At 50.9% G+C, this 27,350-nt stretch overlaps 12 protein-coding genes across 12 annotated transcripts; 6 read left to right on the forward strand and 6 right to left on the reverse strand.

Annotated features, from left to right (window-relative positions):
- Window positions 1–179: 179 nt before the first annotated feature.
- On the forward strand, window positions 180–560 carry F5J12DRAFT_710667 (bola-like protein; the record flags this gene model as incomplete). The annotated part of the gene is made up of 2 exons (XM_051740660.1): window positions 180–327; window positions 388–560. The coding sequence occupies 2 exons, from the start codon at window positions 180–182 to the stop codon at window positions 558–560; spliced, it is 321 nt and encodes a 106-aa protein (XP_051605985.1).
- Window positions 561–751: 191 nt separating this feature from the next.
- F5J12DRAFT_30360 (putative methyltransferase-domain-containing protein) lies at window positions 752–2,211 on the reverse strand. The gene is made up of 7 exons (XM_051738820.1): window positions 2,178–2,211; window positions 1,664–2,114; window positions 1,469–1,605; window positions 1,328–1,405; window positions 1,124–1,280; window positions 1,023–1,064; window positions 752–967 (listed from the first exon to the last, which is right to left on the reverse strand). The coding sequence occupies exons 2-7, from the start codon at window positions 1,955–1,957 to the stop codon at window positions 869–871; spliced, it is 807 nt and encodes a 268-aa protein (XP_051605986.1). The 5' UTR covers window positions 1,958–2,114; window positions 2,178–2,211; the 3' UTR covers window positions 752–868.
- Window positions 2,212–4,738: 2,527 nt separating this feature from the next.
- Window positions 4,739–5,687, forward strand: F5J12DRAFT_778940 (uncharacterized protein; the record flags this gene model as incomplete). The annotated part of the gene is made up of 5 exons (XM_051742339.1): window positions 4,739–4,798; window positions 4,956–5,010; window positions 5,067–5,368; window positions 5,422–5,535; window positions 5,592–5,687. 5 exons carry the CDS (start codon window positions 4,739–4,741, stop codon window positions 5,685–5,687), a joined length of 627 nt encoding a protein of 208 aa, XP_051605987.1.
- Window positions 5,688–8,164: 2,477 nt separating this feature from the next.
- On the forward strand, window positions 8,165–9,645 carry F5J12DRAFT_711133 (adenosine deaminase/editase; the record flags this gene model as incomplete). The annotated part of the gene is made up of 6 exons (XM_051740686.1): window positions 8,165–8,543; window positions 8,610–8,972; window positions 9,054–9,176; window positions 9,235–9,331; window positions 9,382–9,456; window positions 9,504–9,645. The coding sequence occupies 6 exons, from the start codon at window positions 8,165–8,167 to the stop codon at window positions 9,643–9,645; spliced, it is 1,179 nt and encodes a 392-aa protein (XP_051605988.1).
- Window positions 9,646–9,743: 98 nt separating this feature from the next.
- F5J12DRAFT_30515 (uncharacterized protein) lies at window positions 9,744–11,777 on the reverse strand. The gene is made up of 9 exons (XM_051738823.1): window positions 11,550–11,777; window positions 11,324–11,493; window positions 11,137–11,270; window positions 10,778–11,083; window positions 10,631–10,725; window positions 10,550–10,578; window positions 10,341–10,494; window positions 10,150–10,288; window positions 9,744–10,091 (listed from the first exon to the last, which is right to left on the reverse strand). Exons 1-9 carry the CDS (start codon window positions 11,677–11,679, stop codon window positions 9,899–9,901), a joined length of 1,350 nt encoding a protein of 449 aa, XP_051605989.1. The 5' UTR covers window positions 11,680–11,777; the 3' UTR covers window positions 9,744–9,898.
- A 49-nt stretch (window positions 11,778–11,826) lies between these two features.
- On the reverse strand, window positions 11,827–12,878 carry F5J12DRAFT_909394 (ATP synthase d subunit). Its single transcript, XM_051749010.1, has 8 exons — window positions 12,805–12,878; window positions 12,713–12,745; window positions 12,602–12,641; window positions 12,460–12,545; window positions 12,318–12,434; window positions 12,146–12,250; window positions 12,009–12,090; window positions 11,827–11,959 (listed from the first exon to the last, which is right to left on the reverse strand). Exons 2-8 carry the CDS (start codon window positions 12,740–12,742, stop codon window positions 11,922–11,924), a joined length of 498 nt encoding a protein of 165 aa, XP_051605990.1. The 5' UTR covers window positions 12,743–12,745; window positions 12,805–12,878; the 3' UTR covers window positions 11,827–11,921.
- Window positions 12,879–13,020: 142 nt separating this feature from the next.
- Window positions 13,021–13,408, forward strand: F5J12DRAFT_694000 (hypoxia induced protein conserved region-domain-containing protein; the record flags this gene model as incomplete). Its single annotated transcript, XM_051740414.1, has 2 exons — window positions 13,021–13,072; window positions 13,134–13,408. Coding segments are annotated over 2 exons (327 nt in total), but the record flags the coding sequence as incomplete, so codon positions are not given.
- A 699-nt stretch (window positions 13,409–14,107) lies between these two features.
- Window positions 14,108–14,471, reverse strand: F5J12DRAFT_711397 (uncharacterized protein; the record flags this gene model as incomplete). Its single annotated transcript, XM_051740701.1, has 2 exons — window positions 14,108–14,257; window positions 14,337–14,471. The coding sequence occupies 2 exons, from the start codon at window positions 14,469–14,471 to the stop codon at window positions 14,108–14,110; spliced, it is 285 nt and encodes a 94-aa protein (XP_051605992.1).
- Window positions 14,472–14,625: 154 nt separating this feature from the next.
- On the forward strand, window positions 14,626–17,599 carry F5J12DRAFT_794157 (uncharacterized protein). The gene is made up of 10 exons (XM_051744001.1): window positions 14,626–14,998; window positions 15,055–15,452; window positions 15,530–15,632; window positions 15,876–16,051; window positions 16,141–16,390; window positions 16,464–16,495; window positions 16,591–16,638; window positions 16,707–16,778; window positions 16,853–17,048; window positions 17,080–17,599. The coding sequence occupies exons 2-10, from the start codon at window positions 15,122–15,124 to the stop codon at window positions 17,411–17,413; spliced, it is 1,542 nt and encodes a 513-aa protein (XP_051605993.1). The 5' UTR covers window positions 14,626–14,998; window positions 15,055–15,121; the 3' UTR covers window positions 17,414–17,599.
- Window positions 17,600–20,730: 3,131 nt separating this feature from the next.
- Window positions 20,731–23,517, reverse strand: F5J12DRAFT_794174 (hexokinase). The gene is made up of 10 exons (XM_051744002.1): window positions 23,228–23,517; window positions 23,134–23,175; window positions 23,044–23,079; window positions 22,886–22,992; window positions 22,520–22,824; window positions 22,246–22,434; window positions 21,573–22,192; window positions 21,380–21,501; window positions 21,060–21,304; window positions 20,731–21,007 (listed from the first exon to the last, which is right to left on the reverse strand). Exons 1-9 carry the CDS (start codon window positions 23,389–23,391, stop codon window positions 21,162–21,164), a joined length of 1,728 nt encoding a protein of 575 aa, XP_051605994.1. The 5' UTR covers window positions 23,392–23,517; the 3' UTR covers window positions 20,731–21,007; window positions 21,060–21,161.
- Window positions 23,518–23,822: 305 nt separating this feature from the next.
- F5J12DRAFT_794179 (clathrin adaptor mu subunit) lies at window positions 23,823–26,079 on the forward strand. Its single transcript, XM_051744003.1, has 12 exons — window positions 23,823–23,995; window positions 24,049–24,269; window positions 24,337–24,449; window positions 24,503–24,647; window positions 24,712–24,841; window positions 24,912–24,973; window positions 25,026–25,098; window positions 25,154–25,314; window positions 25,373–25,548; window positions 25,601–25,671; window positions 25,731–26,005; window positions 26,057–26,079. The coding sequence occupies exons 1-11, from the start codon at window positions 23,871–23,873 to the stop codon at window positions 25,894–25,896; spliced, it is 1,443 nt and encodes a 480-aa protein (XP_051605995.1). The 5' UTR covers window positions 23,823–23,870; the 3' UTR covers window positions 25,897–26,005; window positions 26,057–26,079.
- Window positions 25,649–27,325, reverse strand: F5J12DRAFT_794197 (uncharacterized protein). Its single transcript, XM_051744004.1, has 3 exons — window positions 27,045–27,325; window positions 26,840–26,991; window positions 25,649–26,773 (listed from the first exon to the last, which is right to left on the reverse strand). The coding sequence occupies exons 1-3, from the start codon at window positions 27,277–27,279 to the stop codon at window positions 26,057–26,059; spliced, it is 1,104 nt and encodes a 367-aa protein (XP_051605996.1). The 5' UTR covers window positions 27,280–27,325; the 3' UTR covers window positions 25,649–26,056.
- Between the last annotated feature and the right edge of the window lie 25 nt (window positions 27,326–27,350).

A 27,350-nucleotide genomic window follows, 5' to 3' on the forward strand; every position in this document is an offset into this window, starting at 1 on the left:
GTCCACCAACTTCGCTTGCATTTAGTGTCTGCGAGGCAGCAAGCAGATGACTTTGACACGGCAAATCCGATGCCAGCGCCAGAAATTCAAAATCACGTGACAAGCAGAGCCCTGCGAGCCTCTCGAGCGCCACTCTTCAGGTTCTCTACCTTCACTGGACGTACGGTGAACTCCCGAACATGCTTTCGCTAACGAGGAGAATAGTTGTTTCGAGGCCATCCTGGCCGCGAGCACTCTCGACGTCAGTGACCGATATGGAGAAAGCCATCATCTCCAAGTTGACCGAGCGCTTTTCTCCGACAGAACTCGCGGTGCAAGACGTGTCAGGTACGTCCGTCCTTGGTGTGGAACATTACCCTAGGAATTAATATCGAATTTTTACTGTAGGAGGCTGTGGTGCCTTTTTTGCAATCAAAGTTGCAAGTGAGAAGTTCAGGGGCTTGCCAACAGTCAAACAGCACATGCTTGTTACCGAAGTATTGAAGAAAGAAATCGGAGGAATACATGGATTACAAGTACGTCGTCTCCAGTGCGCGGCTACAACAACCAACCGCTTTTGAAGATCAAGACAATACCACCAGACTCTTGACACTACATTGCAGGGACATGCTGATTCGTCTGTTCCCGAAACCATAGAACAGACTCAGACTAGACTAGGAACTGTGGGGCATCTATGTAGGACCACGCATGATCCTGTCGCCGCCCATGCAGGGTCGATTGCTCGTGGCCTATCGTACTCTCGTTTGCACCTGCCCCTTATCGATGCGCTTCTACATGGGCAACATCATGCCATGTGGGCTGCCATTGTGCCATCAAGTACTACGACATGCAGGGTGATTACTTATCTACACATTTAAGCTTCAAGGCACTAGACTTTATCACCATACACAGCTAACTCCCTTCTCGTCAGCAGCAGCAGTGAAATTGCCGCGCGTGCATAGCTTTCTTGATTTGGATCATCGTTAACCTGCGTGTGATACAAATCAGTACTACCCCTTTGAAGGGGGCTCTGGTTCTGGTACCTCTCTCCAGTTGAACTGCTTCTTAAGGAGAGTAAAGAAACGCTTGTCGGCCCATGGGATTTTGAGTTTCCAGGGAACTCAGCACAAAGGATATGCATTACCTTTCTCCTCTTCTTGTAACAGAATAAGATTTCCGTTTTTTCTCCCGAGAGCTCTGATAGCGTCTTAACCAGAAGGGGGAAAGCCGGCTCATAATACACGCAATCCGCTGCTAGGATCATATCAGGGCGGGGAATATCTGATGGCACATTTTCCCCCCTGATACTTTGTAAGTCGGAATACAGCAAGGAACGTATACACGACACCAGTTGAGCTCGGCGACCGTGACCAAGGATTGCAAGTTGTTCACATTCACATTATCTTTCATGATCCCGAGTAGTGGCCTGAGAAGTAGACAGCAACCACTGGGTCATATACCCTTGCACTTTGAGGGAGCGAGTACAAACGCTTGATCCGTAATCCAGACATGCCCACCGAGCGCACCAGCAACCAGCCCGACTAGACCGGTCCCGCTTCCCAGCTCCAAGATCGTTTTTCCATGACAGTACTGTTCACCCCGGAGAGCGATGTAATTCGAGAGAACCTGAATCCGTCAGATCGGTGTCATACCGGAGATAGTTCTATGATCGCAAAGCACCTACCTCGCCGGCTGGCCATGCTATCCCGCCACATCCAGGAGACGCGTCCACCCTGAGAGTGATTTGTATCGCTGTAGAACTGCCTTGCGGGGCAGGTTTGGGGAACGTCAAATTAATGCATTGGTTCTGAACGGAACGCGGCTGGGTTGGAACTAGTAAGATGTCATCGCTGGGGTCGTCTTGGTTTCTGAGGTGACGAAGGGGGTCGAGCACGTCCAGGGCCTCGTCCAGAGCGATCTCGTCGGCAAGGATGAATGGATCGATAATCGATGGTTGTGTGCTTCCGACGACCATCATAAGTACGATATTGACGGTTTCGGTGACCTCGGCGAGTTCTTGTGTCTATGGGAGGCCTACAAGCTCCAGGGGTAGGGTGCACATGGACACCAAATTAGACCGAGGGAAGCGTACCTGACAGCAGACCTCTCTCCCAACAATCCTAATGAAACCAAATCTGTACCCCAGAGAATATTCTTCTATTCAAAGGGCCCTCCATACAATTTAATCTGGTTCTCACCATCAGCATTATTGCAGTGCAAGTATTGTTGCTGTGCGCCCTATTTGGTGTAAATTTGATCGGTCGATGTATTTACAGCAGCATATTCCGGTGACTTATCAATGCCCCGTCGCTACTCGTATCCTCGTATCCACAAGCCGCTCTCTCAGCACTTGGCTGCAAATCTAGTCACCGCCAACTACGGCGATAGTTTGGAGGGGCTTGAAATACCCACAAGTACTCTGTCCCCATCTTCATCCCCCACACGCTACTGCGCAACATGCTAGATATGCAAACAAATTCATCTCAGGCCCCTTTCCGCAGAAGGCCTTCACGGGTACAAGGCCCTCGACCTTGCAGTACCTGGTCCTTGCGCTCGTCCTCCACAGAAAGTTCCGAGGAGTGGGGTTGGACATACGGTGGACATGATTCGCGCCTCTCCCTCTGTTCTTCTTCGACGTCGTCATCTACAACGGACTGCTCATCTGCCTTCGACGACGCACAGTCCTGGTCTGGCGTCAACTACTCGCACAGACGAAAACCCGCGGGACCCAGGTCTCCTCGTCGTCCGCGTGCTGTCGGTCTGAAGAAGGCGCTTGTAATAGACGCGTTGGCTCGTCTGGATGAGGCGGAGTTTCCACAGACTATGGAAGTCGATCTCGAGGTCATTCCTCGTTCCAATATGTCCAAGGCTCCCGCACTGGTCCCTTCTCCACCCACAAATAACTTCCTTCTCGATTGGGACCTAATATTCAGAGTATTGTGCTTATCCGACCCCTCGCAAGATGGGTAAGTTTTAACTATGCATATCTAACATCTCAATCATATCTGACCCACATTTCCAGGCAAGGATGATTCTTGAAAACCATGCAAGTGACGTTCTGGCGAAGGAGTCCGTTACCTCCGGATTCGCCGCCGACAGCAGGTCTAGAAGGCCATTTCTAGCATAACATTACGCAAGCCAATATTGGTGTTGGCTTGCACAATCGCGTTACGTACGACGAGTTCTGACAAGGTTGCTATGACCCATACCATTGATTACGCTTGTAACCGTCATGGAGTGTAGGTACGACCATACGTCGCCCTCGCCGGACGATCAACAGTAGAGCATTAATATCAAGTAAGTCGTTCTAGCCTGACGACGCGAATGGCGTGGGGACATGTTAATACAGGGCGCATGGGGTTGGCTATTTCGTGTATAAATACCTCCACACTCACCGGGTATCGATGAGGAAATATCCAATACTGTGTACTACCACTACATATCCCCTTCCGTCCTGTACGTACCAGGAAGAGGGGGCAGGACGGAGAGCCGACGGAAGGATCAGCCTGGAAACTCACGGACCGGGATAGTGGCCAAAGGAGACTGTCCTGATTGAAGATTCGTTGCTTCAGAGGCTAACGACTTCCGATCAGCCACGGAGTCCTCTGCAATCAACCAAGTCCAATCTGAGGAAAGACTGAGGCGCCGCTAAAGGGCAACCATCCCTAGCTAAATATGAGCGGCATCGGATTTTAGGAAAGAGTGCACCGGGAAAGGCACCCGTATCAAGTGGGGCGCGGTATGGATCGGGATGGACTCCCATACCGCGATTGATGGTTCTCGCGATAGTGTGAAACCTTTGGCGGCCCGTATGGATGCTCATCGATTCATCCATGAGGGTGAGTCGGCTTGCCTCTCAGTGTCTGTTCAACAGTCTGAGGGCCAAATAATATTTGGAGTAAAACAGAGCGGGTCTTGCCACGAACACGGGAAGAGTCTTATCAGCCTCATCGTCTCATCAACGATCAAGCCTTGCACATCGTTTTTGTAGGGCAAACTCTGGCATTGGAAATTTGGTGTTGTGCGGTCCATCACACGGCACGCGGCACCAGTGACATGGGGATAGGCTGCGGTGTGACTCCGCACGTTATCATTCGGCTCGCCGTTGCGGTAATGGGGCGATAAAACCTTGGGACATCGCCTTGCCACTATTCCCAGTTTTTTCGGAGTCTCTGAACTTGGTTCTGTCGGCGCCGCGCCGCGAGGATGATATGGTGTGGGAATGTGGTGGCACCGCTATGGGCGCACCTCACCGACAGACATGGCAAGAAAACGCCGTCAATACTATGACATGAGCCTTCCTCGAGGCAATGTTCGTCTGATCCCTCCGCCACCACAACCATTGAGAGGTGTCTGTCTTTTTACTGGCGTCGCGCCGTCACATTGGACCCATCCTATTAGGTAAGACTGGACTTCATTGCTTCAAATGGGATATTCTAGAATGTCACGTAGATCTTTGAACTGCCTGGCACTCCGCTTGTCCGTCATATTTTGCGGAGCACAGTGTCAGAGGACTGCTAGGGGTTCCTTTCTAGGCGAAAGTTCATGGATCCGATTTTGCAATTGAATGACTTAGATCTGGTATTCCTGGACCAAAGCTCCCCTTGCCACATCGCTCACCACCTCGATGCGTCCTCGAGGCAGTCTGCGGAGGTTCCCGCCATAAAATCTGTGCCGCTCCGCGTCACTACTATAAAAACTCCTTAGTCACAGTACGTTCCTTTCCACTCCCTCTCACTCATCTCATCCGTCCTGCAAGATGGCCTTTTCTACGGCATACTCCTCATACTCAGCTGATCCATATTACACCTGGCACAAGGTCCCGTAGACCTTCTTTGAGCTACACCTCAACACCTGCGAGCTTCCGCGCAGGGGGTATCCCGCTGACGTCCTCTTCTTATTATGACCCGATACCTCAGGTACACTTCCAGCTTCTTCTCTCATTGTAATCAATCACCTTACAAGCTTGCCCAAAGTCTTATCCATACTCATCATATGGCGGAAACTTCAGCAACCCGTATCTCCCTCGTTGTACGTGGAGTACCATATACGTCGCCTTGCTTCAATTCATGTCACATTTCCCTCAGCCTACGATGACCTCAGCTATCGTGACTCGTATTACCGCACTCCATCAGTACACCCGATAGGCATCAATCGTCCTCGTCGTGGATCGTCTGTTTCTTATTCCTCTGTGCCTAGTTTGTTTGATGGCTTCTCGCCGTACTCGAGAGGTGGAGGTGGGATAGTGAAGTTCAAGCGTAAGGGTGCTTTCCGCTCGGGGATCACCCTCGGGGAGGCCCAGGCAAATATTTTGCTATCGGGTCAAGACTCGTACACGTTGGATGATCTAAGTGTGGACTACAGGGGAAAAATATTTGTTCATGTCAGGGTAAGTGTCGTATCTAAAACCCCTATCAACGCTATCTAATCTGTGTATCTCAGTGGCCCGGATATTCTCCCCTTACCTACGAGATACCAGTGGATAGTTACAGCGGTTTGGTTGACCTACATTCACTGGTACGAAGAGTTGCCCGTGCAGTCTCACACTATATTCAAGTGAGTAAACTTGCTTCGACCATTGTTCCTTCCCTTGACACGACTTTCCTCTTAAGGCAAACGCCATTCCTATCCACTGGAATCAAGTGGAAATACAATACTTGGAAGAGATGACGCCGGGATCGTGGCACCTAAAAATGAATGTTCATTAGACTGGTCGCCAGACGTCGCGTCTCACATTTCTAGGCCGTTGCATGCCATCACGTACCCGGTGTACTGGATTGTTGTGTTTGCCTACTCTTCATAGCTGATTGTTGTACGGTAGTTTTTATGTTATTCGCTGTAAGCATGTATCATTTACCCATTGACGAAATTTAACGACAAGTCACGATCTCGTTGGTGGGGAATGCAACCCAAGGGAATCCCGGGCTCTCCGTAGCATGACAGAGAAGATCCCAACGGCGATGACCGAATCGTAATTGCTTCCTCCGTGCTCATTCATTCATTTTGGCGAGGGCTGTTCCGGGAAGCTTCTCCTATTGCTGCGGGGATGAAATTATGAATCCCGTACCCTGCCGCCCGCAGTTTACTGCCTTTTTCTTTCCCCCAAGCATTGTGATCAGCCTGCCCAACTCAAGTACTCACCCCCCGTACAGATAGCCACTCGTTGTATGTCACAGCCCACCAATCCTTGACATTCTTTGAGGACTGCATGAGTTGGAGCGGATAGCCATGCAGTCCTATTGTTCATATTAGCCATCGGCGCTCTGAACCGACTCCCCAGTTGCTGACTCGACCCTGGGTTCTGATCTTATCATCATATTGTACAAAGGGAACATCTGGTTCCCCTTACATCCTAGGAAGGAAATTCTCCACAGAGCCCACGTTTGACGTTTTCACTGTCATTCTATAGTTCAAAATTTTGCGTAGTATCACCTTCACCTACTCGTGAACACCACGTTCACGACTCGGAACAGCGAAGACGATCAGACAGGGCCCAGGGTATCAGCTATCATATACTCAATTGCCTGCAGATGGTGACAGTTAGGAGTCTGCTGCTTAATAAAACCAGCTTCGGAAGCACGACCACTCCCTTGGAGAATGTTCGATTCGCTGAAGATTGTGAACCGATACTCGTGACAGAACCCGTTTCCAGAGAAAAAACGATAGGATCCTGGGTGGCTACGGTGTGATATTGGTTCACAGATAGAACCTAGAAGCCCCACATATATCTCGACGCGAACGGCGTTAGACGTCGTCCCCACATGATGCCGTCCACGTATCAGTAAATGCGGGAGCAGGTGGATACTTGTTTGTCATTGTTTGAAACAAGAACGAATTCCAAAGTGGGCGTCAAATGAACATCATATCCGGGTCGACGCCGAACCGTTCAGGGACTGACAGTCAACACTCCAAGATAGCCCACGCTGCATGGTAAGTTGTCTAGACATTGATTATTTGATCATTTTCCAACGTCGAAGGACACAACAGCACGCATACATATGCTCTGAAAGCGAAAGTTGAGATGGCCGCTTGTCAAGATCTAAGATGAAACAGAGCTCCAAATGAAACCTCATGGCGGTCATTGGTAGAGGAACAAATGTTCATACTGATACCATATCACGCGGCGTCTTCTTGATTATTACTTGAGTCGGAACGCGCCTCACCTGACCTCCCCTATTTTGTTCGCGACCCACAGCCTCGGGGGCCATGTGGCGCCGGGTACCCCAATACACAGGATGGCCCACTGGCTAGCTGGATGGAGTTCAAACAGCTCCCTCCCCTATATGCGCTTCCTTTATACGATTCGCTGCCGCATGACACAACAAGTGGGTAGACCTCACAAATCCGTACGCGTTTAGTAACTGGTTTACTTCAGGTGTACAATGGGGCGATATCATTACAGGGCTCCTGTCCATTCCTTTTCTTCGGTATAGAAGAAGGGTCCTTCGAAGTAAGACGAACCAATTATCAAACATAATCATGGTCATCTTCTATTTCTGGGTGTGCTGCGGATACCTAGCGCCCGCTTGACCTTCACCATAAGTGGGACATGGGTATCGCGTTCCCTTCCCTAGCAGATTCATTTTCTGAGCGGACTGTTGACCAAATCACATGACGTACGCACCATCATTCTAAGCTCATGTTTTGCATGCTCCCTGCCAGATCTGGTCGTGTTTGGATTGGAAAGAGCTGCTTCTGGGTAGTCGAAAATTACGGGTAGGTGTTGTCACGGTGAGTTGCATCCAGAACAATCAACACACAAGAGAACACCTACTGTACCCTCCTGCAACTCGGTCTCTGTCCTTTCTGAACATATTAAGCTCTCGGCGACGGGGCCGCTCATGCTCGCCGTAGCTGCGGGTAGTGTGGAACAAAGGCATGGTTTCTTTGCCTGAACTTTAGACAGTGAATGAATAGTGTTTCCCTGATACGTGGAGAGAGGGCTCTTATAACGGCTTAAAATATCTCCGATGATGTCGTCACGAACTCCATCACTACGCACAGCATGTTTTGCGTTTAGCACCACAAACTCTGGGGCTCGCGAGGTGGGGTGATCGGATATGTGTTTGCATGTGTTTGGAATAGGAACGATGTGGGGCCACCTCTCAAAATCTGATGACCACTTCCTAAGCTCCGAGTGGCCACCCATCCGTGCACCGGGAATTTTTCACGGAGTCACAAATACATGACTGCAGATGAAGACTCGGCTTTTGTACAGGACGCCTTGAAGAAATATCTCTCTTTAAGCGTGACCCCGCACAACGGAACTTATACTATTTTGGCCGCCATCGCCCTATCTTATCTTGGCGAGACGAAGATAATTGGACTCGCTACAGGTTGTAAATGTCTTCCAAAGAGCCGACTTCCGGAGAAAGGTGATGCCCTCCACGATTCCCATGCAGAAGTCCTTGCTCGTCGGTGCGCGCGCCGCTGGTTTCTCGAGGAAATCCAGCGGTATGTCACATCTGGAGGATCGTCCCAGTGGCTTGCTAAAGATGAAAGTGACGGAAAGTTTCGAGTCAAAGAAGGTGTTCAGGTGATCATGTATATATCCACTCCTCCCTGTAAGGCATCGCACCCTACCATCACCCTTTCCGCGCTCTGAAGTTACGATAACTCTGCAAAAAAAGGTGGAGATGCTTCAATGCGTTTTCTCGCATCCTTTCAGAATGATGAAATGGCTCAGCTCAAGAACTCGGCCGTCCACGAGGCCTTGCCTCCCAGTGCGGTTTCGAGGGGCCGCAACAATTATGCTCTTTTTGGGGTGTTGAGGACCAAACCCGGCCGTGCTGACTCCCCGGCGACGCTATCGATGTCATGTAGCGATAAAATTGCGCGGTGGAATGTTCTTGGTATTCAAGGTGCCCTTGGCTCTGCTTTCTTACATCCGGTGTACCTTTCTCGGATCATTATTGGTGAAGTAAACGAGGACATCCGTGGGGATGTGAAAATCGATTGTGAACGAGCTTTCTGGGGACGTCTAGACGTATCTAGTAAGTACTCCTTCGATGTCAAGATATCAATAATATGATATGGCATTCTCTCCCAACCCCTTGCTAATCGAATAAAACAAGATTTGCCTCGAGGCTTCCAGATCCATCGGCCTGTGATTGCCTTTACTTCGGTGCTATTTCCGTTCTCAAAGGTCGCGGTCGCGTCGGCGATGAAGGGTGGTGACTGCCGTTCCTCCAATGAGTGTAACATTCGCTCCCATCGACCTACTTCATTGGGTGTGCTAACACGTTGATTGGGTAGCTCTGTGCTGGATCTCGGACTCTCCTACGCACGAGGTACTGATCAATGGACTCAAACGAGGTGTTCCGCCCAAGCATCGCTTCAAAAGCATGTTCAGGTTACTTTCTCGCATGAATTGTCGTATTGTCTTCCCCACTCCTCACACAGGCCACGAGTTTCCAAAATATCGATGTTGCATATGTATCATGATACTCTAGTTACTTTGGGAGTGGATGCAAGAAGGTGAGTCCAGAGAATGCTGTTCTTTCTGGGGTCTAGAAGTCTTGCAGCGATCTACGCACCTATTTTGAAATAAAGCAAGCCGTTTCACATTATCAAGCGGCAAGGCGATGCCTTCAGGCGGAAGGGTGCGCATTCGCAAGGTGGATTACAAGTGGGGAACAATGGGAAAATTTCGCGATTACACCTTGAATGAACTCTAGGGGGCAAGATTATTGGGTTATAGACCAATCATAAGACTAATAGACTCAGAAAAAGGGACACAAAATGTACATATGTGGCTACCTGGGTATTGGCCCAAAAAAAAAACAGTAAAAATATCGCCATTGACATGAATCGAGAATTGCATATAAGTCAGCACTACGGGGACGCGATAATATTCATCGAAAGTAAGACAAAGCATGATCTACCAGTCGTATCCACACATAACGTCCGTCGGGTGGTGTTATAGTTCCTTATCATTTGTTGGGCTGGTGTCCCCTGCCAATGTGTCAAGCGATGCGAGTGGTAACGATGTCGTAGTAGTGTCAGGGGAATTGGCGGCTGATCCATTCTCAGTAAGAGTCGGACTCGAGCGGCCAGAACGGTTGCTATTTTCAGCTAGTTCCTTGCGCAGCGCCTCCAATTCACGCTCGAACCTAGTTGGTTGCCAATCAGCACAAGTAAAAGGTATATCCAAAGTAGCAAGAAACGCACTTCCGACCAAAGACCTCAATGTAGTAACCGCCGCCGTTCCAGACGCTAACGGCAAAGATTAGAATAAGAAAAGCTCCGCTCCAGCGAGGACTGTCGTAAAGCAGATAAATGGCAGGTAATTCGGTCAGTATCGAGTATACTGACAGTCCGTTAGTACAACTCCGTTGATCAATTGCGCTAGAGAAGCGTACCAAACTGGCCAACCATGAAGTAGGGCGCGCGACGTTCAGGAGTAACCCTAGACAGTAACTGCCCGATCTTGCCACGTTTATTGTTGAGAAGCCAAGAAAACGATGTAGTACGTTGACCAGACGAGATTTTAGTCCGGCGGTCTACAAGAACAAACTGGAACGGACGATCAGCCTATGCCGATTGGTTTTGAAGTATAGCACGCAGTTACCTTCCAGTACAACAATTGCCAATGAAGATCTTCCAGACCACATGAGTTGGTTTAACAATCAGGTAACCAAGCTTATCTTACAAATAACGCCACTGAGGAGTAGAGCGTGACCGGGATTTAGGCGTGGGAGCTGTGTCAATGCGGGGAAACGTTCTTGCGCATTTGGGTAGAAATGTCTGTGGGAATTCATATACAAACCGTGGATGGCTCATAAATGCAATGGCTTACCGAATGACCGTGAACGTGAACGGCGCGTAAATGTGCACGAAAAGCGACGTCACCTTGTCGGAGTCATGGAAGACAAGACTATTTCTCCAAGTGATGACCGCGCTCGCGAGTGCGCCATGCGAAAGGCAATAGCATGCAACAAAAAGTGTCGGACTAGAAGGCAGGAACCAGATATAGATGAAGTTGAGGATGGTCACGTAATAGCAAAGGTCGAAGAGGAAGTAATGCCACGACCGCTTCTTATAGGTATAAGCACGCAAGGGTAGCAGATATAGCCCCTGAATCGTATATGCTACGTGTACCCACCTATGGCATGCGGTATCAGCAACGTAACCAGGTATTGAACACCGTTCGCTTACTCTGGTGCCATACCAAATAACAGAGCTGATACCAGTAGCGACATCACGCCGAAGAAAAACGAGACCTTTTCGCGTGTCCGGACGACCTTTGCAGACTGCCAGGAATTAACAAGGGACTGCATCCGCCCGGAAACCTATGAAAACCATGAGGGATATGTGGCGCACGAATAGGAGAGCGTGAACGTACCTTCAGCTTAAAATTCCTAATCTCGCGATCGAAGTTCTCCGCTAGGATATCACTGGATTGAGCGTGTTTCTTCAACGCGACCTCTGCCTTCATCTTGAGTCTATCGCTGTGTTTCTGGATTTGCCTCTGGAGCAAATCTATACGGGAATCGAAGTAGGTCTCCATGGTGTCTGTGGAGGCAAAGTCAACCACACCGAGACGGTGGGGAATGGTCGACTGAACACACCAAGCAATGTAAATGCGCCAGTCCAGTCTGAGGCTTCATCTCGAATGAAACGTTCAAAAGGTGCAGAAAAGTACCCCATCCCCATCGCAGACGACTCCATTTTCGTAGGTGAGGGGGGCCTCGATGCCATTGTTCCCTTATGTACTGTGGTGGAACCAAAGCGATGGCGGGTGGCCGTGGTCGTGCGTGGCTAACGTATGCTCAGCGGGCCGGCTCATTGCACACCGCAATGCCACGCTTACGTCATCCGACGTTGATGAACAATGTGGTCATGGTCACCGTATCTCAAAGCGCAGCCCACTTTGTTATCACACAATATGAAAAGGTTCTAACAACTGTCGATTATTCTAAAGAGGGGATATACAAGCCAGTTTACATGAGAGAAAGGTCTCCGAACTTCTCCTTGTAACCTGCAACAAACGTTGAATAGTTGTTCCAGGAAGAAACAGAAATTCATACCGGGTACAGTCCACTTGCCCTTCTTCACCATGGTCGCAACAGCCTCCTCTATCCGTGGATGTGCCTTGCCGACGTCTTCGCACTATTTGAAACGGACGCTTAGACTTGTACGACGTTTATGGTGCGAAAACACTCACAGATAGGTCCTCGAATGGACGAGCCTCCTCAATGTTGGCGAGCGTAGTCTGAAGCTCCTTCAGCTCAACGTCGATCTTTTCAGCAGTTTCCTGAGCCTTTGCCACCTGTGGCAGTTCAACTCTTAAGAACCAAGAACACTCCCTCCCACACACAAAAATGGTATCCACCCACCGCCTTTGTCTCGAAAGCCTCGATAGCTTTTATGTGTGCATTCACATCGTACGTGACCGGCTTGAAATCTTTGAAGAGCTTCTCGGCTTCGTCAACAATAGCCTGGTTCTTCAGGACCTGAGCGGTAGTGTGAAAAATCGACCGTCGTAGGTTGCGATGCGTATTGACCATGGATACGCTGAGCATCTGCATACCGCTTGCGGAACGCCTGGAGGGCGGCAATAGTCTCTACGCGAAGAAAAACATCAACGTCCCCACCCCGCCATTATTCAAAGCGGCCCGACCTTTGCCTAGACCGAGGGTTGAGTAAATCCGCGTGAAATCCTGTTTGTAGTGAGTGAAGTGAAATGTTGAACGCTGTGGACCAGTTGTCAACAAGTCATTGGAAAACTCACGACCGCGGCAGCGGCTACTTTGGTGGCCATGAGCTATGAATTGTTCGGTCAGCTTCGCGTAATAGGAAGGCTTGCCACGAACGTAGACTCACTGGTACTGTGCTCTAAAACAGAATCCGCCTTGCGCAAGAATTTGGGTGGAGGTAAGGCCGGGAACTGCCGGCCGTCGCTTACTCCGAGTTTCCGACCCTCAACGACCCGGCTTGGTACAAGTATTATGTCCTTGCGAGGACTGGTTTACAGACAAAATGGCCTCCACTACACACGTACACTCGGGGCCAGACCCAACGGAGACTGAAATTGTCCCATGGTCTGAAAAAGTTTGGCGTAAATCAAAGGAGGAGCCGTTGGTCCCCATAGGTCGGTGCCCTCAATCAACTTTCGATGTGTGTCCATGAACTTGACAACACATATCATGCAGGTGTCCTCGCCACCACGGGTGCACTGACCATGGCTATTCTCAGTTTCCGAAAACGCCAATCCTGGAACATGCAATATTGGATGCGTGCGCGTGTTGCCGCGCAAGCCTTCACGGTTGGAGCGATGTGCGTCTACTACTACAGTAGGAGTCCGGGTGAAGTTGAGAAGACGAGGCATCTTGACGAAGCCTCGGCGAAACGGGAGCAACGTGAAAATAAGGATAGGCAAGAGTTTTTGACGAGACTCAAGGGTGCCGAAAACCAGTGGAAAGCGGACCAAGGCGACTCTCTTGAACACAAAGGAGTGGAACAGCCTACCATTCCGGAGACGGATGGCAGTAAGGTCGTCGCAGACGCGTCGACGACTTCGGGAGCCAGTTGGTGGAAGATGAGTTGGCTGTGGGGCGGGTCTGCGAAGCAAAGCCAAGCTGCGAAGGATAACAAATGACATTGTTCCTCGAGCTACACCTTGAACCTCTGCTACCTTAGCTTCTGGCACCTACCACTACGCTGGCATCTATTATCCAGTCCCGTGGCCGATGCGTCGTCCAATCGTGGGTTCCTTCCCTAGTACTCTCGCAATACACGTTTTGCAAATGCGACATGTCTGTAACCACTTAGACGGGTCACCCGGATCAGTCATCACACTACGATTGAATGCCAGCGGATGTCCAAGTCATTGGATCATCTATGGAGGGCTGAATGAAGTCCGAGGAGTTGTCTAACTTAAGAGGTCCCACAGCAATGCAGTCCTCATAGTTGGGATGGCGGTGATCGTCGATGGGGAAAAAGATAAGCCCTCAGGTTGCGCTGCCGGCAAGACGTCGCTGCAGTTCACTTTCCCGGTCGCAAAAGCTACAATCTCCGCCAATATCTTCTGCCGCATTCTCTGCCACCTCCATATGTGCCTGACTTGTGAATTTGCAGCATCGGTACGACGTGGCAACTGTGTGCTGTCCTCCAGGGACGCTCGCAGTCAAACGCCGCCCTTCTCAGCGCCGTGTACCTCTACGGGTAGAGGCGGACCAGCGTAGAGCTGGTTGACGATTGCGCTCCGCTTTAGCATTGCAAGCTCTCCGACGGCCTGCTCGTATGCGCGGGACACCTTGTCGGAGTCAGTCTCAGCCTGCAATGAAACGGAGGTAGCATGAAAGGCATTGTTAGTACATTTGTCGCGAGATGCATTCGAGAAACCAAGTACTTACCAGTAAACTGCGGAAGTTGTCTCTCGTTCGTTGCAGGAAGTAATTGCGAAAGTTGTAGGATTTGAATGACCTGGCTGCGCGTAGTGTCGCGCCATATAGGCCAAGGAGAGCATTGCGTGTCGGTTGGGTGCTCATGGGAGTGCAGAGAGGAGCAAAGAATATTCACTCCGATGAGGAACTTATGCCTCGTGCACTAATACCCCCGTTTCTTGTCCTCCTGTCCCCGGAGGATTCCGAAGGCATGGCTGCAACCGGAGGATTGATCTGAGGGTGGGACTGAATTCTGTCTGGTTCAAGGCTACGTCTGACACTCTGATTGTATTGTGAATCTGCACCCTTCCCCTTATCAATGAATGGCAAGTATCTATCTGGCTACGGCGCTACGCTGATGCCGTTCTCAGACTGCGTATGACCCGAGTTTGGGCATGAACACTCCACGCAACCTTTCGTAGTACATATCCCCCCGCTGGCACGTGATTGGCTTCATGTAATATCAGTACTACGCCCGGGCCAAGCGTCGTCTGGGAAAGCGAATGGTCACACTTTTGCCTGTGATTGCAGAAAGGTGCCATTCGTAACCAATAGAGCCGGGGAGAGGGGGGGGACTGCACCGTGATACGGCTGTAGTGCGTCCTTATCTCGGTCCGTATCAGCAGACTTAAGTTACAACGTCCCTGTATCTCGACTCCCTGCTCTTACTCAATTCCTTCTGTCCTAGATACGCTCCCGGCGGATTCTCAACTCCACATTTTGAGTGGAGCTTCCCCTCAGTGAAACAGTCACACATGGTCGCCATTCCCGCTCTCGTGCACATGTGCAAACGGTTAACCTACATTGTCACCATCGTGGGCTCTAGCGCCTTGAATACACACGGGAAGGTAGTTGGAGACGATATCAATACACCGCGAACGACCCCGTGGATATCATATACGTTTCTTTATCTCATTCTTCAGGCCCTTGCGTTCTTCGTGATTTGCAGCGTCTTTCGGTGGATCCGCACGTCGACCGCGGCACATCCTACCATACCGAGTGGTGCTGCGGAAAAATCACCTAAGGACTCTGTCAACGCTGGTCCCCACAAACCATTGGACACAAACAAGAATCGTGAGGTCGGATGTGAGTCCGAATGAGCCACTCACCTATCGGGAGCAGTTTCTCATTTACTTTTAATTTTGAATCATATGGTACGTAAGTATGGACTCCCCAGAAATTTAATTACCCAGAAATATCGCCCTCTCGCGATATCATGGAAATTCAACCAATCCCCTACCGTCCGTTTAGATGGGGGCAGTATCAGTGAGTCTCCTACAGTGATTCCTTCTGTTTAGGTATAGGATTGGTGGGCCAGCAGACGTGACATCACTGGTTCCATGTTACTTTGTACTTCGAACTAAGTGCTTTGTGACTGCACCTGAGGTCAACCATATCTATGTGCGGGAACAGTGCACAGCGGTTCGGTGTTATTGTTCCGCGGGTTTCACTCCAGCAATCATGCCTCGCTTTGCTGTTTCAAGGGTTTCTCATTCGTTTTGATTCCAGTGTCACTATGGGTATCCGGTCTATGCCATGGAACGAATGGATCGAACTGGACTCGGACTTTGTTTATTACCAGCGTGTGCGCCAATTTAGGCTTTGCACGCGCGGCAGAGATATCGTACGCGTTTTACCTCCAAGGTCAGACGGCTTGGTAATTACCCCAGGGGGAGCTGATGCTGGTATGTGGGCAACGAGTGTAGAGAATTATTTCGTGTCTCTGATTTTTCTCTCTTTCCAACATGAAATACGGGTGACCAATCGGATGCAGCCAAGGAACTGATTTATGAATTGGCAGAATACCTTGCCCGTCGGTACCCTTGCTCTTTCCAAATTACGCGACTCCACCCGTGGACATCTCGTGTTCCATCCGTTGGCGGTATTCCTCTCGGTTGGGATGATAAAATGCCCATCTGGACCATCACAGCACTCGCGACGGGTGTTACCTATGATCTCAGCAAACTAGAGACTCTGCAGTGCACTGAGATGGGCGAGGAGGCAATGAAAATTGTGACGGGTCTGTGAGTTGCTTACGTTATTCGCTTCAATTATGTGATGCAGGCGATTGACTGCCGTTGAACGTTCTCCAAAAAGGGTCCAGGAGGACATGGCAATTATGATCGAAGGTGTGTGACTTGCTGTTTTTGTCTCGTGCAGCTTAAGCGGGGCTTGTGGGCGGAGGCTTTTGGATTGAGGTCATCTGACGTTTGCGGCGTTACAGGAACAGATGGCAAGTACTACTTCCAAGCAGGGTCGATATGTGTACCAGGTGTGTAACCAACGTGGGGTGACGGCGAACTGTATTTTATTCTATTCACCGTCGCTCCCGCACCGCAGGGTTTTGGCGGATGAGGGACAAGATTGGGAAGCCGCTTGATGAAATTCATTTGTCAGGGAATGTACCGCAATGTGAGTGCTGTTCGAGCTGGTTCCTGTTGTGGTGGAAGGTGTTGCGGGTCTTTCGATTGATCAACGACATGTAGTCAAGGAAAAACTGAAGACGAGCATGGAGCGATTTTTCAGGCGGATGGCCGTGGACAAACCTGTAATACGGAATAATTATTTCATTCAGGTGGTCAAACCGAGCAAGGATACGCGAGCGGCGGGTGATGGCCGATCATACGATATCGAAGGGGAAACGGCGTCGGATGTCGACCCTGAAGAATTGGGGTGGTCAGAGTCTACGAACGGACCCGAGGACAGCCTGAAGCAGTGGACACGGACATAGTGCAGATCCAGCGGTGTACCTTTGTCCGGCGACGTTGCGATTGCGGAGCGAGAGGCAAACGTTGAGGCGGCTCCCACGCACAGGAGCTATCGTATTTGGCATACGCACTTACCTATTCAAGGTGGAAGATCTTGTTCGAGAGAGGGGCGTTGCAGGACGGTTGGCGAGTGCCGTCCGGAGTTGGCCGGAGGAGGTTGCTGTTTACAAGGGGAGGGATATGTATCGAGATGTGCTGCTAGGGTATCTGGACGAGTGTGCAGAGAAGGAGGGGATCACGGACGGGCCAGATGAAGGTATGTTGCCGTATCCTTATTAGGTCAGGTGGGGATATTGGGGTGGACATGAGGCGAAGGCTGGCCAAACACGCGGTAGGTGTGGGTGTCTATGTCAAAGCTACCATATGTACCATACTCTCTTCGATTCTGTATACACACAAGTTTCGCCGCCGAAGACTGAAGCGCTGAATCAGAATTATAAGCTGGGGGTGATAGGAGTCCTTGCGAGCGACGGGCATATGACGTGTGTCGGATCTGCGATATAACAGGAAGGTAAGGGGAAGGATTGGAGCTCCGCCTGAAGTTGAATATAACACGACTACGTCAGACGTCGTCATCTTTTTGCAACCCTCCCCATCTGAGAAAGCCGGGGCAAACGCACGGGCCAACACAGCAGACGAGGAGGAGAAGTTTTCTTGGGGCCGGAATCAGTGTATTTCCCGAAAAAAAGTTAGCGGAGGAATTGAAAAACCTCTCACACCGGAGTCGGCCATCTATTCAGAAGCAACCCTCCGCGGGCCACACCAGTGTCGTCACCGAACCTTGTAAGCTTTGCTCTGTCGTCATCACAGCACTCAACCCAGACAGTGACTGCCCCCCCTCACACTACGTAGTCTTATCGTCATTGCAATGTCCTCTACTCCCCCCAACTACAGTGACTCCGTCCCGAAGCCCTCAGCTTCCCCTGAACACCACCAGACTGCAACCCAGCTCCCCAGACACCCCCCGACTCGACAGATCCGCTCCGACTTCGACCTCGAACCCAACCCATTCGAGCAGTCTTTCTCCCGCCCGTCCAACATTCGACACACCTCCACCTCCCAGAGAGACTCTGCAAGCCCCGCATCCGACCACTCCAAGAACTCCCATGCTGAGAGACCCCCATCATCATCATCCACGTCGCACCCAAAGAACGATACTGCCCGTCCCTCTTCACCCAGAACCGTCCTCCCTCCTGTCGCAGCCCTTGCATCTCCTTCAGACCCCACCTATGCATGGCAGTTCTCTTCTACCCTCGCAAACTCTCTCCGTGCGGGGCCTCTCTCCCCAGCCATGCTCGCTGGTCCACAGCAGGGCTCAGATGCAGGCCCTCATCTCCCCTTCGATCCGGCCTCCTTCCGTACAGGCCTAACTCCCCGCACAGGCCTTACTCCACGTACCGGTCTGACTCCCAGTCTTACTCCCCTCGTAGGAGGTCCCGTGTCCTTCCCGCCCCCCTCCCCAAACACAGCCGCGTTCCTCGCTCTCATGAATAATAGCTCGGCCACCTCGGCGAATCCGACAATCACCCCAAACACTCTTTCGGCCATAACGGGTGTCCTTAACAATCCATCTAGCCAGTATAGCTCGGCCACTCGCGCTCCGACCACAAGCTCGAACCTCGCCAACTCAGTCACTGCTGCAAGTCAAGAAACCGCAGATTCCGGTTATGGCGGTACCAACAACGCAGCGAGCACAGCGGCCAATGGGTTATATCTACTTTCACAAGCGCATCAAGAGCTCACCAAGCGCGAGGAAGCTCAAGCACGCGCTAATGGTGCGACTGCCGCACCCGCGAACGGCCGAAGAGGGACGAAACGGAAATCGTATGACGTTGGCAGTCCTCCGCCTGTGCCCACTACAAGGGCAGCAGGCCATTCTCCTGCCCAAGCAAAGCGTACGCGGGCCAATACCATCACTAGTGTCAGTACCAACGGACACAGCAAGGAGTCTGGGGAGGAAGAGGAGGAGGACGATGACGACGACGAAGAAAGGGAGGAACAATCGCAACAGCATCTCACTGCACAAGGTACGACGACGAAGGGGAGACAACAGAAAAAGCCGGAGACCGAGGAGGAGAAGCGGAGAAACTTCCTGGAACGTAACCGACAAGGTATATATCTGCTTGTGGTTCCGGTGCCACACCTACTAAAACACGAGTAGCCGCCTTGAAATGTCGTCAGCGTAAAAAGGCGTGGTTAGCGTCCCTCCAGGCCAAGGTCGAGTACCTCACGACTGAGAACGAGCGGCTGACAGCTGCGCTTGTATCCTCTCGGGAGGAAATATCACGATTATCCGCACTCGTCGGTGGTGCGGTTATTGGTCCGGGAGGACCAACTGTGGGCCCAAGTGTCGTGCCACCAGCCACAACGGTCGTATCGAACGGCCAACCTGTGAGCATGAGTATGAACATGGGTGCGAAGGGTGGCGCCGCCACTGGTGCGGCTCCAGCACGGGTATCATACGGTTACTGACACGCCCCTGGCCCGTGTGCGACCCAGTGGTCCGCGTCGCGGATATCTTCCGGCCCCGTATACGTAGTGGGTCCGCCACCCATATCCGTGCATGCGCACAATTCAAGCAGTGACTGGTGGACATCCAGGAGAGTCAATAAGACACTTTCGAATTTCCTTAAAGACTCCCGCTCCACGAAGCTCGGTGTTTCCTGAGCTTCGATTTATCGTCTTCCCTCCGTTCTCTCATTTTCGTTCGCTTTCAACGCTATGTTGCATTACCCAACCTCTTGTTTCGTTTGTTCAGATACAGCTTCAAATATCTGACTTGATTTCACATGCCTGGGGCGCCTACCTTGTCTTCTGTCGATTCTACTCCGCTGCACTGTTTTGCGATATGATGCGTACGGCACATTTCACAGGGCCGGTGCTGCAACTATCTAGGATTACGCGTGTACGACATGGCCTGTCTGCTGCGTGCAGCTGCCAGCCCTCGCGCAGTTATTCCGAATTCAATCTCCCAAGCACGACTACGATCGCTTATCCTCCTTCACTCACATCACTCTCGTTTCCTTTGCATCCTCATCACACACACATACGACTGTTATCATAGCTCGCCTCATCCCTCTCAACCTACCGAATTTTTCCTCAAGAGGAAAATCAAGATCAAATGTGGAATTGAATGTCGAATAATGTTCTGTACGATATGTCCAACTAGCACATATAATACATACGCATATACATACATTCTCCGCACACCTCCCAAGTAAAGTCTGTTTTGCTTTACTCACCCGCTGTCGTCGCTATCCGGTGCTTTCCTTGCATGCGATGTATTATTCATTTCACCTTGTAACCGTGTGCTAGTATTAATTACAGGGCGGGGGTTGAGATGGAGGACCCCTGTCAGCCCGATGCAAATCACCTGTTGTCTTGGTTGTCCGTCATCTGACTGCCACGTTGCGATGCTCTCCCTCCCGACCTGACAGAATTTCATGTTTTTCGGGGCAGCCGGTCATTAATTGCGCAAACTGCGTTCAGCCAGTCCCTTGTTACAGAAATTCAAGTTATAATTACCGCCGCCTGTTATTGAGGGATGGGAATGGGGCAACAGGGGACTGTCTGAGAGGGCACTTTAGGGTTTCGGAGGCAAAAGGGGATATATGTAATAAGAATGGACACACGGTGTGGACACCACGTTTGTATGGCGTACAACGATCTCGTGGTTCATCATATATGTAATACATACACGAACGTACACATACGTGTAGCAGTGGAACATGCCAGAAAGTGAGATGATAAGTAGATAGGGAAAGGATCGGGAACTAGGACACACGCCAGTGTGGAAAGTTCGTTGTGTTCTACTGATCTAAATCATGCGCCGCATTGAACAGAAATGTTGCTCGTGTGACACACCATTGGCATCCACCATAATATTAATACCGTTTCGGTTGCGGCCGTGCGTTGGCTTACTTACATAGATACTCCCCCAACGAACCTGATAACGGCGGCGCATGCAAAACTCGACGAAGATGAGATAAGGATGAAGAGCCGAAGTCCATGTATCGAGAATCCTAGTTTATGTCCGCGCCAACGAGTCGGGGCAGGCGAAGTGCTCCGCCCCACGCGACTCGGACACCCCGTTGGCAACCTCATGTTCGTACACGGTATGACACTGTTTAACCATGTTCTGCCGGTATGCCACGAGGGCACAAAGCGCAGCTGATGAAGACATGTCAGTACTTAGTGGATGGAACAGACGGGGGAACGGGTGCCAGGCAGAAAAGAGTGTCGCACCTCCAACACCACTGCCGTCTTTCGCCAAGCCGATATCGACACGGCGCTCCACGTCCTCCCCGACGAGAACGCGCAATGACGCCCTCAGTTTCTTCTCGAAGCAGGGGTAATGTTCGACCAAACTATAATATCGGTGGAAGACCGTCAAGTAGCATTAACATCTCAATTTCACCCAATGCGCAAAGACACTCACCTTCCGTCGACACCCACCCCAATCCTCTTTCCTTCGTCGACTAATGGTGCCGTATTCTTCGTTTCCTCCCCGCCTCTTGTGAGGCGTGCCCGCCCCGTTTGAAACAAGACAGCAGCAACCGCACACGAGCTCAACCGCGCCGCCCGCCAGGCAATGTGGGTACATATCTTTCGTACGACGTCTGCATCATCCAACGAAACTGAGTCAGGAGGCAGTTCCATCCTCTTAACGATCACATCTCGTATGCGTTCTAGTTTCTGTTGCACGGACGGTTGCCTTGTCGAATTTGTGCCATTACTTGTCTCTGTCCCCTCTCCTGCGTTCGTGGCTTCTGCCGTTGATCCCGTGTCTTCGGGCACAAATCGCCCAATTCCCTCCCATGCTTCCTCGACTTCGCTCAGCACAGCTGTATCTACACCCCATTGCTTGTTGAGCTGTTTGGATGAATGCCCAGAGAAGAGAAGCGGTTTCGGAGCTGCGTCGATCAGGCTCACGATGACGTTGCGAGTGATTTCGCCGAGGTACATTCCGGAGATAAACTTCTCGAAGGCTTGTTTTCCGGGGTTGATGGATTCGCGGTCAACCTTGTTGTCGTAAGGCGTACTTGGCAATGCCGACCGCTTGGCGAGTATGTGTTCGGGTGAGATTAAATGGGAGTTCGGGGAGTACGCACCGAATTGTTGAACCCTCCCCACTCTGTGTTCACGACCATCAAGTTCCCTTCCTTAACGGCTGTACTTCTCCCAAGCTTCGAAATGCTGGCCATGTCTTCGACATATGCCCCGTTTGTCCCGGTACCAAAAATAGCACCAAGGATGCAACCGCCCGAAGTATAAGCCCGAGAAAGCAGGGCACCGACAGTCTGAGAATGAGGATTACGCATAGTGAAGGTGACGAGGAATGCGATGTGAACGGAGTGGGTAAACAAGAGAGATAGATTTACTCACGTCGTTCACCAGCGCGACACACCGGACGTGCATATTTTTGCGATCGAAGGCATCTTGAAGGAGTTTGACGACGTCATTCCCGATAGCATTTTTGGCGGCGAAGCCTTTGGTCCATGTGAGGAGTTTGCCCGAATCAAGTGCTGTCTGTTCCACAGGGAAAGAAAAAGTCAGACCAAGAGGAATGTATGGCACGTCCTCCTCGTCGGACACTTCAGCAAGATTCCTGCGGGCGAGGGATGGAGGAAGAGCGCAGTTTGGTGAGCCAGAGTCTGTGAGGAACGCATCGACGGAGTCTGCGAGATAGTCTGAGGAGAGGAGAGGGGGAGGGGATTTAGCCTAGGAGACGACGAAAAACACTGTTCGCACCGAAGAGGGTAGTCGCCTCGCCAGTTTTAAGCGCGTCAGAGACCTTGTATTTCTGTTGGCGAAGAGAGAATGTCTTGTCGCCGTGGAGGTTAACCTCGCAAACACGACTGACAATATTCTAGTGCCATTTTTTATGGAGCTATATTTCAGGGACCTACAGATTAGTGCCGCCTAGATCGAGGGCGAGGAAAGTGCTGGCAGCGTCGAGATCAGTTGCCGGGGAACATTCGTGTGTAACGTCAACATACCCCTTCTCTGAACCGTCCGGGATGCTCCTCACGAATGTTGGGCTACATAGGTGGTTGGCTGTCGTGTTACTGCGTAGGACATCTGATAACGCACATCATCGCCATATCATGTCCGTAGTTATTCAGACCGTCCCACATTTCATGCAAGAAAGTCATCGTGATATTAAAGAGACGGTCATCGTCGACATCAAGTTGCTGGAAGACGGACGAGAGGACGTCCTCGCCAGTGTGGGCGTATATCGCATGCGTCTGCGGCATGCCAGTCCTGTCAGAGATAGAGGTACAGAGATAGCGTCACGGTGGAGCAGTGCAACGGGTTTTTAATCAAGTCCGGGGATAGTCGGGTCAGCTGTACTGTACACCGAGAGGTACCCAATGTTTATAACACAACTGATTATAATAGCCAAGTGTTCTCGTTTCCAACTGCGGCCCAACCGGATTCGCAAACTTATCGCTAATCCTTGTATCATAGATAATCTTCAGATCAGATTTGAGTGTGCGTTGTGCTATCCAGTACACTTGAAACGCGTAGCACTTTACATAAGGAGCACCGGCTCGTCCGGGGTCAGTAACCCAACGTCATCCTAATGATCCTATTGCTCCTGGATTTTACTTGTCTCGGGTGTCTCTTAGCATCCACAGGGGATATATATATTCGGACGAAATAATGGAATGACAGTTGACAGAGCACAGCTCACACCACCACATGAAACCGCGGACTCGCGCCAGTGTATATTATGACTAATAGCTCATTGCCTTTTTGGAAAACGTCTGATCATGTAATCCTCGACCTGTGTCTCGTCGAGGCGGCTGGTTCAGCAAAGATGGCCATCGATGGTCTCATAATTCTGGACGCGAACGGGTGTGTCTTCTACGCGTTGTTCTGCTGAGGCTACTCCGGCTGAACCTATCCAGGCGACCGATCATCCAGTCAGGGTACACCTCCTTTCCCCCCGCATACCCACTCCTTCACATCGATGCACTCAACAACGAGCTCGCAAAAGCGCCTTCGTCTGGTATTATAGATCCAATAATATATGTTGCGTCCGGTGGGGGTGGCGACATGCCGGACGGCAGCGCTTGTTGTCATATCCAGGTCCGTGAAATGAGAATGTTGGCTAGCATTTCGGGAGACCGTAAGTATTTGTGACCCGCGGACAGTCAGGCTAGTCAACGCACTTACCCATAATCACGTGTTTGCAGTGGATCCTTTGGTCGCCTTCGCATTTCTCCAAGCGTTCCACGACATACTTCAGGACTATTTTGGAACAGTCAGCACTGTCACGCTCAAAGGTAACTTTGACACTGTGTACCAGGTGTGTCATGGCTGGTTTGGATCTGTGGGGCAGTTCAGAACCCCCTGGCGTAGCTAATAGAGGAAATTCTTGATTCTTCCGGGCACCCTCTCACGACTTCGCCGAGTATTCTGCGTGACATAGTTATCCCGCCCTCCCTTCTTTCTACACTCCTTGCATCCCTCCCAGCTTCTGCACCATCGGTTGGCCGTTCAGGAGGTGGGTCTCGTTTGCACGTTTTCGCATGAAGGCTGCTGAAATGGGGTTTTACGATGCTCCTTAGGTCCAACATCATTGAATAACACCGGTGGAGCGTTCGCATCACCGATACCATGGCGCAAAGTGGGAGTACGACACAATTCCAACGAGATTCTTTTTGATGTCACCGAAGAAATGCGTGCCATAGTCGGGAGGTGCGTGATTTTCCGAATCTGCATTTGTCTGTGAGCGATTTCCTGAAACCAAGTTCTCACGATTATATAGGAACGGCGCCGCCCTTGCGAGCAATGTGATCGGAACGATTGAGTGCAATTCACGGCTGTCAGGTACGGAAACCGTGGGGGCTATGAAATTACCACCGATCTTACTAGATAGCAGGAATGCCAGACTTGCTCGCGAGCTTTTCAAATCCTAACGTGATGGCAGAGTGTACTTTTCATCCTTGTGTACGGTACGTTCTGTTTCGGCCACATCATCTTTTGAATCGGAACTCTAGTCATGGTCAGCTTGCAACGTTGGAAACGCGAACAGACACTGTCTTTTATTCCACCGGATGGCAAATTCGTACTAGGGGAATACCAATACGCGCCACCGCAAAAAGTAGTGGTGAACAATCTCCCCATCCCTATCGCTCTCAAACCAAACATTATTATCGGTGAACTTGGTGGTTCGTATTCTCGTCAGGCACAGACTTGGGTTCGTTGACGCATTTCTTTTCGATTCAGGGAGCTTCACGGTCACATTTACGTCGCGAATGATGAAGGCCATGGAGAATGTGAAGATAGAATGGTATCTAGGCGAGGATGCGACTGGTGCGCAATGCACGTTGTCAGGGGCCGGTTCAGGTGTCGGATCGACTGGAGGAGCAGAGGGTTCGTGGACGTTCGATTCCCGAAAAAAGGTAAATGCTTTGTGTTCGTTTTGGAGGCTGTTGGAATGTCCGAGTTTTTTAGATCCTGCGGTGGGAGATACCAAGTATGCATTCATCAGGCAGTCGAATACTACGCGGCTCGTGGACATCCAAGTGAGGCATTTACGTATCTTCAGTTGACATACGAGTGCTCAGATCTCGCAACTCCTTAGAGCGCAAGTTCCAAGGCCAGCACACGCGTTTCAAATACGTTTCGAGCTTCCGTCTTACAGTTTCTCTTCCCTCAAAATCGACCATGTCCGACTGTCTTCGGAAACGTATAAGATGTACAAGGGTGTCCGGATGCAAAGTTGTGGATCCGTCGAGTGGAGGTGGTAGCCCTTGGTCCAATGTAATCGAATATTTGGCAATTACATCGGGTCATCATGTGCGGCTTCAGGCCCTGAACGTATGAAGGAGAAGGGAGTGTAGTGGGGGTGCGGTATATGTGCGTTACATAGCTCTATTCATGGATAGACCCATAGTAATTACTGTAAAGTTATGTGTTCCTTGTAGCAGAGAAAGTGTCAAACCTGTGTACGACCTGTTCCCAGTCCACCACCGACCAGAACTCCTTCATGTACTTTTCCTTGCCCCATATACCATGGTCAAGCAACCAACAATGTTCATGTACGCTGACGCAGAACAAGGGGTAAATATACTCTCCGATGGTCCTCAGGTCGCGCATATCAGCGTCGTTCATAATTCCCCATGAAGCAGTCCCCGTTGATGGGTCGTACACAGAACGTGCGCGAGACGAAAAAAGGCTTTGGGACGACGCCGAGGTGTGCAGCATGCGGGAGAGCGGGTTGGGATTGTGCGGTGGGAGTTCGTGTGACGCGCCGGTTGTAGGTGACATCGGTGCTGCCCCGGGGCCTGAAGGCGAATGGGAGTTCCGAAGTTGATCTAACGAGCGCTGGTTATTTTGGTTAGGGAGAAGGATATCGTGTCCTTCCCCGAGAATAGGTTGGTTGAGCGGGTCGACGGTGCCCGTGCGCGAACGGACAAGAAGTGTACCGGCCGCGAAGGTGGGCACGAAGGCGAGATTGCCCTTCGCGTCGGTGACAAACCAGACGTAGCCCGAGCCAGACATACCCGAGACGGCGGCGGAGAACTGTGAACGAAGAGTGTCGAAGTTTCCGAATTGTTTACGGATGGATGGACCGAGCATGGACCGCTCTACGTCACTTTCACCGAAGTCGCCTGTCGGTGGACGCTAGAAACCAAAACCAAGGTAATGGAATGAGTACATGATTGCGGCATAGGGTTTGTAGATGCGCACCAGACAATTTAGGAAGAAGCTGTTGTTCAGCGCGTGACTGGCGTATCTGAACGTCATGGTTTTGTCCGGCCGCTCAGCTGTATCGAGTACAACCTGGGCAATCGTTTTGCGTCTGTCAGTCGGTATCTGCCAGCAACAATGTCCGCAAAAAACTTTGAATTCGGGGGAACTCTTGCAAGTTAAATTAACAGCGTCGGTTGCTTACCACGTATATATTCGTTCAGACGGTCCAGGAGCCCCTGCTGGTACTCCATAGCGACCATGTTCAGTGTAGAAGGCGACATGAAGTTCCCGAGACCATCTTCAACTTTGTATGGGAGCTCCTTGCGTGTGTGCAAGGTTCTCCGCGTGACCCGCCGCTGCGAACACACAGGTGACCTTGACGTCGCAAGGACAGAGCGCGAAGACGAAAACACGGAGCGTGTTATTGCAGCGGCCATAGGGTGAGTACTGGTAGAAGGTCAGCAATCGACGCACTGACAGGCCTGCTCCTTGGGTTAATTCATTTTTC

This window comes from Pisolithus orientalis, assembly GCF_024613125.1.
Source record: "Pisolithus orientalis strain OTSU chromosome Unknown F5J12scaffold_1, whole genome shotgun sequence".
NCBI classification, from domain to species: Eukaryota; Fungi; Basidiomycota; class Agaricomycetes; order Boletales; family Pisolithaceae; genus Pisolithus; species Pisolithus orientalis.